This window comes from Cricetulus griseus, chromosome 2 (assembly GCF_003668045.3).
Source record: "Cricetulus griseus strain 17A/GY chromosome 2, alternate assembly CriGri-PICRH-1.0, whole genome shotgun sequence".
Taxonomy (NCBI): domain Eukaryota; kingdom Metazoa; phylum Chordata; class Mammalia; order Rodentia; family Cricetidae; genus Cricetulus; species Cricetulus griseus.
In genome coordinates, this window is record NC_048595.1 from 280,470,439 (window position 1) to 280,481,411 (window position 10,973).

Genomic DNA, 10,973 nt, shown 5'->3' on the forward strand with positions numbered 1-10,973 from the left:
CAAGACCAGGCTGGAGAAACCCATGGAGACAGCCTACCTGAATGGGGGTTGCTCATGGACCCCAGACTGATAGCTGGGAAACCAGAATAGGATTGATCCAGACCCCCTGAATGTGGGTGTCAGTTTGGAGGTCTGGGCCATCTATAGGGCCTCTGATAGCGGATCAGTATTTATCCCTACTACACGAATGGACTTTGGGAGCCCACACCACATAGAGGGATACTCTCTCAGTCTAGACACACAGGTAAGGGTCTAGGCCCTGCTCCAAAGGATGACAGACTTTGAGGATCCCCCATGGAAGACCTCACCCTCCCTGGGGCGCATAAATGGTTTGGGATAGGGGGTGGGTGGGGCAGGGGAGGAGGGGAGGGAGAGGGAACTGGGATTGACAAGTTAAAGAAGCTTGTTTCTAAATTAAAATTGGTCTAATTAACACACACACACACACACACACACACACACACACACACACACACACACACACACACACACACACGAAAAAAAACAATGCGCTGAGCAGCTCAGATCCTCCACCCCACAGAAACTTAGGCCTGCAGAGTCAGCAACAGCCACCAGGTGGAGCAAACGGAAATGAGGGGGCTGTAACCAAGCAACCTTATACATGTGACAGGAAAACCCAGGATTATAGGGCTTTCCTTATGTGTAGTTTTAAAAGACAGATCTGCACTTATAATTTATATTTTTTCTGAAATAGTCGTCTCCAAACTTTCTAAGTGTCTTACTGAACATCTGTAATTGACTCATAAATAATGTGCATGCACTCCTGTTCTGAGACTCTGTACCCAAGAGGGCTGCAGGACGACTGATGGGTGAAGGTGCTTGTTACCAAGCCTGAACACATGAGGGCAATCCCAGGAACCCTCATACTGAGAAGAGAGGACCAACTTCCTGCAACGTCTCTGACCTTCACACATACCCGTGAAGAGCAGGAACACACACTACATGTACACACATGCACACACAGAGCACAAGACATCAATACCTTCCCAAATACACTGAAAATTTCCAGAAGATTGAAAATAAATAAAAATCAAAGTGTCTTATTTCTCTGCCCTAAAAATGTCTTCAGCATCGGGCGGGGTTTGTCCTTGTTTGAAACCACTGTTCTAGCTCATACTGAAGTGCTCTCCAGCCTGCTGTCTGAATAGATGGTCATCCCGCCCCCGACCCCACCCCATCCTGAGCATTTAAAGGTGTTAGAAATGTCAATATATTAAAAAAAAACTGAACCAGGTTATAATGTGTGTGTGTGTGTGTGTGTGTGTGTGTGTGTGTGTGTGTGTGTAAAGGAGACAGACACACCTGTTTATGCCCCCACCTCTGATTTCCACTGTTTATGCACGGTATTTCATACGTGACTTCATGGCACACTCTCTAATTGAACCAGTAAGTGATCTGGTAGGAATTGCACCACACTCACTCCTTTGTTGTTGTTTCTTGTTTGTTTTTTTTTCAAGATAGGGTCTCTCTGTTTAGACCAGGCTGTCCTGGAACTCAGAGAGATCCACCTGCCTTTGCCTCCTGAGTGCTGGGATCAAAGGCGTGCATCATTTTACCCGGCTTCTGTGAAAATTTTTGAGTGAGGCTTTTCAACTGACTCATGTCTCTCAAGTATTTGTCTACTTGTACTCACTAACCACACATTTTTCATTCTTATATTTCTTAAACAATTTATTATAGGAACTACTGATTAGTAAAGTCTTCATTCTACCCTATGATATGCTTTTCCTCCTTGCACCCCATATTTTATTTTTAATTGATGGACAATAATAGTATATAGATATAAGGTATACAACAGTATGTTTGGTATATGCATGTATTGTAGAAAGATTATATCAAGTCAATTAATAAATTCATCACTTACCTACTAATTTCTTGTGGTGAGGACATTTAAGCTTAGTCCTTGGCAATTCTGGAACGTATGTTCCTATCAGTCATGGCCCATGCTCTACAGGAGAGGTCCCTAAAACTCACTCCTTCTTTTTAACTGGGATTTTGACAAACATTTCCTACACAAATGACTCCAGGGTTAGTGACCACCATTCTGCCCTCTTCTCTCATTGGCTGGACTGCTTAAACTGTACGCTTTAGTTGCACACTTCAAATACACATACAAGAAAGACCCTCTGTCCTTACACAAAAATCCTCTCCTAGACAAGCTGGGCACTGTCTTGGACAAGGTCAAAAGAGGCCAGCACACAGGACCGACTAGCTAAGCTGTGAGAATCATCTCTACATTCTAACCCGTGGGGCCAAATTGTCCTAAATATAGAGCCCATGTTTGCTATTATATTGTTAGCAAAAACTTCATGCACCAAAAATAAGATGGAAGAGCCCATGAAATGCTGTGAACTTGGATGTCTCCAGGATGTAAAATCCCACAGACATCAGCCTTCTATGAATGGTGGAATTTGGCTGGCCATGGGGAACTCAATGGAAGGACTTTCTTCTCACCTCCCATGGAGTAGGTCCTGGGAAGCACACTCACAGACACATTGTCAGAGCTTCTCTGGCCCACTGTGTCAGTCACAGTCAGCTGGAAGATGTACACTCCTTCCTTCAGGTGGGACAGTTTCAGGGTTCCTGGCTGAGGCACCTGTCATACAGACATGTTTAGGGAAGAGAGCTGAGTACAGGGCCTGGGAACACACATGAACATGTACACTTCTCCCCCACCCCCACAACAAATCATTGGCTCCTCCTTTCTCCTTAGAAATGATATATAAGCTGGCTGTTGGTGGTGCATGCCTTTAATCCCAGCACTGGAGAGGCAGAGGCAGGCAGGTCTCTGAGTTTGAGACCACCCTGGTCTATAGAGTGAGGACAGCTGAAACTACACAGAGAAAGCCTGTTTGGTAAAAAAGAAAAGAAAAAATTACTTCTGATGTACAAATTAACCAAAAAGCTGAGACATAAGGAGGACAAACAGGAAGGAAGTCCTGCACAGGTTCAGTCAGCCACTTACACTAACACAGGAGAGGTGATGCCACGATGGCGGCAGTCATGTGGAAAGATGAAGCAGGTGGTAGGGAAACTTGCTAACAGAAGGCTCAGCCAGAAACTATCATATGACACAGTTGCAAACAGTGCATGCCATTAGCTTCATCAACAGGTGTTGAGACAAGTGTTCAGATCACAGGAGAGAGCAGAGGGTCAGAAGAAACCACAGCATGCAGGAAGAATTCCTTTATGGGTTTCAGATGTGTGAAAGATACACATCTAAGAAAATCCAGGGGTGGAGAGATGGCTTAATGGTTAAGAGGACTGGCTGTTCTTCCAGAGGACCCAGGTTCAATTCCCAGCACCCACAGGGCAGCTCAGAACCACCTATACCTCCTGTTCCAGGGGACCCAACACACATGGCAAAACGCCAATGCACATTTAAAAAAGTAAGAAAGAAAAGAAAATCCATATCAGGTTAGACGGTAGATGGACAAAAATCAGTACAAGAGCTTTTATACAGAATAAAAAAGATTTGATCGGCACTTTCCAAAGGGAAGACCTAGTGCCAGTTCATAGTAAGGTACAGATGGAGCTGATTAACAGTGCTCTAGGACACTGGTTCTCAACCTCTGCGTTGATACCCCTTTGGATATCAGTTATCCTGCATGTTAGCTATTTATATTACCATTCACAACAGTAGCAAAATTACAGTTAGGAAGTAGCAACAGAATAATTCTATGGTTGGGGGTCACCACAACATGAGGAACTAAGCCAGGCAGTGATGTTACACACCTTAAATCACAGCACTTGGAAGGCAGAGACAGGCAGATCTCTTTGAGTTCAAGGCCAGCCTGGTTTTCAGAGAGTTTCATGACAACCAGGGCTACACAGAGAGACCCTGTCTCAAAAAAATAAAATAAAATAAAATAAAATAAAATAAAAAGGAGGAAAAGGAGAAGGAGAATTCTTTACATGATAATATTCTATTATTAGCTCTCTCTTTCTATTCACCTGTGATGTAGTCCAGACTGGCCTTGAACTTGTGATCCTCCTGTCTCACAACTCCTTGAGTACTGTAATTACAGGCATGTGCCATCACACTTGGACACTACCCAAATCTTATACTAAAAAAGAAAGCCTTTTAAAAAATAACCAGAATTATTGAAACACAATGTAAGTCTTTCTCCTGGAGCTGAAGGAGCAGGACCCTGTCAAGCTTCAAAGCAAATGATCGAGACTGTTTATTAAGCACAAAAGGGAGTTTATAGAATAAATCATTTTTAGGATAATTGATTTTATAATTTCTCCATATTATGCATGCTCTGCCTGTTCACAGGCATTCAGGAAATATGAAGGACATTACAGAAATCCACTTCCCAGAAACACCAGTTTTTGTTAGCAAGAATGACATGAATTGCCAGGTGTTGGCGGCACACTCCTTTTGTCCCAACACTCAGGAGGCAGAGGCAGGCGGATCTCTGTCAATTCGAGGTTAGCCTGATCTATAGAGTTCCCAGGACAACCAGAGCCACACAGAGAAACCCTGTTTTGAACCCCCGCCCCCAAAAGAATCACATGAATCACCTTCATGTCCACTGACGGGTCACCCTGCTTCAACGTCCACTCATAATGGACAATAGCGTGGTCATCTGTGCTTTCTCGGCCATCCAGAATCACCCCATCTGTGGGCAGATGCAAGACCACATCCTTCCCGGCCTTGCTAAGTGGAGGCTCATCCTCACCTGTGAAAAAGAGCAGACCGCAGAGGCATGACTCCCGGATTCCCAGCCCACCAAGAGAGCAGTTACCTTGTTTGCAGACCAGATTAGTCCATTAAAAAAAAAAAAAAAACCTCAAAAGGAATAAATACCAATGGAAATCTATCTTCCGGTTAACTTCCATCGTGTCCCCTTTATACACCAAACAATAAACCAGCAATTTGTTCTGACAGGGAATTTTTTAGCTTGTGGAGAGGAAGTATGGAGTGCCGGCTGTTCTCAGTAGCTATAGAAAACTAATAACATATTTAAAACTTTTTAATGATTTATTTTTATTCTCTGTGCATTGCTGTTTTGCCTGCATGTGTGTCTATGTGAGTGTGTCAGATCCCCTGGAAATGGAGTTACAGACAGTTGTGAGCTGCCATGTGGGTGCTGGGAATTGAACCTGGGTCCTCTGGAAGAGCAGCCAGTGCTCTTAACTGCTGAGCCATCTCTCCAGCCCCCAATAATATTTTTTAAAAACCTTTTAAAGTTTTACATGGAAGGGTCAGGAAAGCACTGAATTATTTTGCTTGTCATGAAACAAATTAATCCTGCCTCCCCTCAAGGAAAGTCATCATAGTCACTGACTTGTTTAAGTGGGCCAGAGATGTGATTTCTGAGGCCAGGGAAGCCTCCAAATCCTAACTTAACCTCTGATGACCTCTGAGATAACAATTCCCCCTCAGTTCCAGTCCAGGCCAATTATACTGTAAAATGTATTTTGAAACAAACCAGAGCTTATCTACATGGAAACACTCCTGGAAGCAAACAAAGGGCAGCACTCAGCAAGAGCAAGATAAATGTTGATTTTGAATTTCCATTATAAACATGTAATTGACCATGTCACATCCTATGGAAACATTGATTTCCCTTGGAAACTAAACACAGCTGGTAAGACAGAGGCTAAACAAGACTCAGAGCAACTGAGACGGTATGTTTCAAGGTGGGATTTAATCTAGAGAACAATAATGTTAGCTGGCCTCATTCACAACACACCAGTGTGAATGGACCCTTCCTGACAAGATGTTCTGAATCTGTGCCAGGTGGTGCAAAGGCCACAGATCGACTAAGAAATAAAAAAGGACCTGCAAGACGAGATAGTGACTTGGGGCTAAAGGGAAGAGGTAAATACATGGAAGAAAGCTGGCTGTGTTTTGTTTGCTTGGGTTTCTTTCTTGGGATGGAGAATCAATCATTTATTGTTTTAAATTCCATCATTCCAGAAAAGAAAGGAAGGAAGGAAGGAAGATGGAATGTGAAAATAAGGGGAAAAGAAAGAAAGGAAAGAAAGAAAACATACCTACAATTCCAGTAGGATTCTCATTATAGTCAGTATGTGGAGTCCGTTTTTTTCCCCATGTGATTGATACTCATGATCACATGCAACTGTATTTATATAGTTACAACTGCCACCATTTACTGGTGAGTTCTTTGCACCACGAAGCATGCTGAGTGCTCCATGGGCCTCACCTCACTTGGCATCCACTGTCAACCTGAAGCAGGCATTACGAGTGGCAGACATGGGCTCAGAGAAGCTGAGTCGGGTGACTGACGTCACATGCAAGTGGTAAACTTACATCCAATGCTTCTAAGTCACAGGCTGCTTCCGCTACACTTTTTCATTACCTTAATAATTTATAGAGTTGAAGCCGCTAATGCATTGCTCTATTCCACCCATTAAAATTTATTCAGACATCTTATCAATGTCAATGAAATTACGTAAACTCCACAACTTCCATTTTGACTTCTTCTTTTGGATTTCTGGGGATCAAACTCAGAGCCTGTATCCAGCCACAGAGCCACCCTTCCTGCACCCATTTTTATTTCTTCTCCCCTAAAATTTGACATTTGTCACCAACTCTATCACTATAAACAATGCCACAATAACATTGTTTTTGTGCATACTGTTACTCCTTTAAAAAAAAATCCTAAAACAGTGCTTCTCAACCTGTGCGTGGAGACCCCTTCAACAAACCTCTATCTCTAAAATATATTTACATTATGATTCATATTAGTTTTGAAGTAGCAATAAAAATAATTTTATGGTGGTGATGGTGGGGTCACCACAGCCTAAGGAACTATATTAAAGGGTCACAGCATTAGGAAGGTTAAGAATCCCTATTCCAAAAGAACGGGTATTTTAAATCTCCAATAAATTATTTCCTAATAGGTTTCCAAGAGATTGGTACCAATTTACACTGTCAATAACCATGAGTATATAGTTTCCCACATGCATGCCAAGTTAAAAATATTTTTTTAACAATTTAGTTATTGTAAGCTGACATTTACATTTGATCCCCCAACTCCCTCCCACCCCACCCCACCCCTGTCTTTTTGGTGGTACTGGGAATTGCACCTAGACCCTCGAATATGCTAGCTAAGTGTTTGGCTGAAAAGCTATTCACACAGTCTCTGACTGTCTTTAATGTTGGATATTTCCCATGTTGCTTATCAAACATATTTCCTCTCCAGGGAACTGTTTACTCAAATCCTTTGCTCATTTATTTTTGAACAGAACTCTCAGCTCTGTTAATATTTTAAGGTCATGTTTCCTAGACTCTTGTTCATAATCCGTTATTTATTGACATGAAATTTATATGAGTTTATACAAAATCTATCTTTCCTTTAGGATCTACTTAATTGATTTGAAGACATCTTCCTTCCAAACAGGTAACTTAGCTTTCAGTTTTCCTATGTATGGAGTAGATTGTGGTTTTATTTTAGAATACATGTGTACATAGGGCCAGCGAGATGAATCAGTAAATAAGGGCACTGGCTGCCAACTTTGATGACTTGAATTCAACCTCTAAGACACACACAGTGTAAGGAGAGAACCAATTTCCTACAGATCTCTCTCTGTCTTCCACACACATGCTATGGTTGACATGACCGGAAACACACCAAGTAAATACAAGATATAAACATAAATAAATAGACATCTGGGATTTGTGTGTGGTCAGAGTTGTAAGTCTCAGTGCATTTTCTCCAACATTGCCAACAAATAGTCTTAGTATTATTTATGAACTATAAATGATTGCTCCTAATGCCAAACAGAGAAGATGAAAATGTGAGTCAGATCCTTGGAGATGAGTCAGCTGTGGGCACAGGATCAGCCCTGAACAAGAAGGTCAGTCCTTGCTTTGTGCTTGAGCACAGGCAACAGAGGGAGGCCTGCTTTGAAGACAGCAGAATTCCACCTTAGGGCTTTGGATTCTCTAGCATGGGAAGGGTTGCCTTTCCAAGCTCTACACAGAGATACTGGGTTTCAGGCTAGACCGCCCAAACAGCACAAAGTTTCTGACCCCTGGATACTGGAAGATTATATTCTCAGCTCCTTAAAGATCCTAAGGATTTTGGCTTCCACCCCACAGCCCTCTTTTCTTGATCTGTCTTTCAGTCACACCAGCCAGCCAAGTAAGTAACTATACCACACAAACCTTTATCACCTCAATAACTCACAAGGAAGTCCACTCTTGGTCATTATGACAGTCTAGGCTAGAACACAGCAAGGCACAAATCAAGTCCCAAGATGATTAACTGGGGATGGGAGAAGTCTAGACTCAAACCCTAGGACTCAGGACTTCAAGCATTTCGCCCTTTCTCAGATGTTCTAGCAGGTAGGTTCTGGCACATCAAGTATCTCCACACTCATTTTTGTATCCTCCCACCATCCCTGACAACTACCTCATTAGCCCAGCTGTTGGTGACAGACCCTCAGGGGCTTCGAGAAAGAGCACTGAGTAAAGCTGAACACTGAACGCAGCTCAGCTCAGCTCAGCAAACTACTAGCTGAGAGGCCCTCAGGCAAGTTGCTTTCCAGGTCAGCTTTTCACATTAACAGGATTTGACCTTTGAGCCTTTGTTGTGAGGACAGAGTGAGTTCAAGTGTGTAAAGAGCTCAAAATAGCTTTTAACATCAAACTCAACCAGTGTGACCAATATATACTGGCTGATGGGTAATGCTATAAATCTATTCTGTCCTATGCCATCCAGCCTTCCCCCATGTCTTCCTGAGCCTTTAACACACCCCAAATGGACGGGTCACAACTCCGTACAAAGAGCTTGGCTAAATCACTTTGACTCTTTAGCCTCTAACTCCACACACTCACGAGAATCACAAGAAACGAGGGGAAGAAATAGTAATAAGCCAGAAAGGAAAGCTGAAGTAGTCTTAGAAACATGAAGAACTCAAAGGGTTCTGTAAAACATCCTTTGCCCTCCATACAGGGCCCACAAATGGAAGCCTGTGAGCCTAGGCTGCACCTTCAGCATCCCCATGTTGCTGAAGACCTGAAGAAGTCTGTGCTTGTCAGTGCTCTCCAGAGAGGAGGCCATGGCAGTGGTCGTGGCAAACTCTAGAGAAGGGAAGGATAAAGAAGGGGGGGCGCTGTTGTTTCCTGTCTTACTCTTAATCTTGTTGACTTTTCTTTCCCTGGCTTTAAGAAAAGCTCTCGTAGCAATGACAAGTTTCTTCCAGATGAGCACAAAGAACCTGGGGAAGGGATTTTGTTTCTCTGATACTTCCCCCCACCCCCAGCACCTGCATTTTATAAAACCACAGAATCCACAAGCTGTTGAGGTCTTTTAAAGAGATATGTTTTATACACAGTATCCACTCTACCTAGCGCTCAACCCGGCAGGCACCAATACACTCTACCAAACCCCTCGGCGCATGGCTGGCCCTGCTTAAACTCGGGTCAAAACCAAAAAGGTCGTGAATGTAGGAACATTGGTAGGGAAGGGGTGGAAGAAGAAGAAGAGAGTGGAGGCAGAGTGACAAGTTTTCTTTCTTTTCTTTTTTTTTTTTTTTTTTTTTTTTTTTGTCTCAAGGAAGTATGTACAGGCAGACAGCCAAACCAGGAAGCAGGCGGTAGGTGCTAGGGACAATTTTGCATCTAATCAAATCTTGTCCTTGCTATTTCCTGCGGTAAAACCCGCTTTATAAAACCTATGAGACGAAATAAAACTAAAATAATCATTACTGGGGAAACGAAGCTCCGAAATACCCTCTTAAACAGAATTTCCGCCAGTCCTCTCAGGATCAGCCATCGACCTCCTACTTGAGATTCCCTGTAGAGACAGCCCACCACACCTGCTTCTGCCCATCGTCTGGACTTTCTCAGCCCCCATCCCTAAGTCTGAGAAATGTGAGCTGCTTTCCGCAGCTACAGTCCTCCGGAAGCAAAGGATTTTGCATGCCTGGCAGCAAATGCCTGGTCGGCGAGACTCTCGGGGAGCTTACCCGGTCCGGGCGAGACCCCGACGGTGTCCCCGGTGCGGCTGAGAGTGTAAGTACGGTACCCCCGGAGCGGCGCGAACTTGCAGACGCTGCGGCCCCGCGCTGTGCAGTTGAACAGGTAGCAGCGGGGCGCGGGCATGGGAGAGGGCGAGCTGGGCCCCCGGGGCAGCTGCACCACGGCCACGGTACAGCGCGGCTCGGAGCAGCAGGCCGCCACGCACTGCCGCCAGCCCCGCACGGTCCCCGGTGCGCGCAGGAAGCTGGCTCCCGCCGCGATGGAGTCCTGGGTGCGAATGATGGTATCGGGAACCGCCCGGTAGACCGCCGTACCGCCCGCGCCCGGGCAATCCTCCCGCGGCCCCCCGAGCAGCTCCGGTTCTAGTTCCTCGCGCGGCCGTGCCCGCTGCAGCTGCCGGCGAAAGTCCTGGAGCAGCCGATCGACCCCCGACGGCGGAGCGGCGGGTTCTCCGGGACGGCCGCTGGGAAGCCAGAGGCAGAGCAGGAACAACCCGCACAGCGCGCGGTGCCGGGAGCCCGGGCCCGGTCCTCCCCGGGCGGCCATGGCACGAGCGCGGCCTCAGAGCACGGCAGCCCCGGGGCCTGGCTGCTGCACGGAGGTGGCGGGCGTGCGGGCTTCGAGAGGCATCGCGCGCGGAGCTGGGCGGGCCTGTCACGACCCTGGCCCTTCTACCTGCTTGCCGGCTTTGGGCGCCTCTAGCTCTGCTCCCGCCGCGGAAGCGAACCCGGGCAACGAGCGGCCTCTGCGTGGATCAGCACCGGCGAGCGGACAGCGGCAGCGGCGGGCGGAGCCTGGCATGCAGGGGCGGTTCCCAGGGCGGGACTTCCGCGGGCCGGCAGGTCACCGGGGGTGCGGAGGAGGCGGGGACTCCTGGAACAGCCTGGCTGCTTTATGGAGTGATCTCATCCTGGGCACTGTGGATGTTTGGGCCTAGCAGGACTCCTTAACCAACCAGACTTGTGCAAGGGCATACATAGCTTTTTTTGCT

General features: G+C 45.8%; 1 protein-coding gene across 3 annotated transcripts in view; it reads right to left on the reverse strand.

The window, feature by feature from the left end:
- The window catches only part of Lrp11 (LDL receptor related protein 11), a 25,313-nt gene extending 14,785 nt beyond the window's left edge, over positions 1 to 10,528 (reverse strand). For 2 of the 3 annotated variants that reach the window (XM_035440395.1, XM_027402068.2), the window contains exons 1-3: positions 9,970 to 10,528; positions 4,549 to 4,706; positions 2,476 to 2,617 (exon numbers count right to left, since the gene is read on the reverse strand). In XM_035440395.1, coding sequence (XP_035296286.1) covers positions 2,476 to 2,617; positions 4,549 to 4,706; positions 9,970 to 10,528 — 859 coding nt within the window. The remainder of the gene's footprint in view (positions 1 to 2,475; positions 2,618 to 4,548; positions 4,707 to 9,969) is intronic. The other variant, XM_035440396.1, reaches the window with a different exon arrangement.
- Between the last annotated feature and the right edge of the window lie 445 nt (positions 10,529 to 10,973).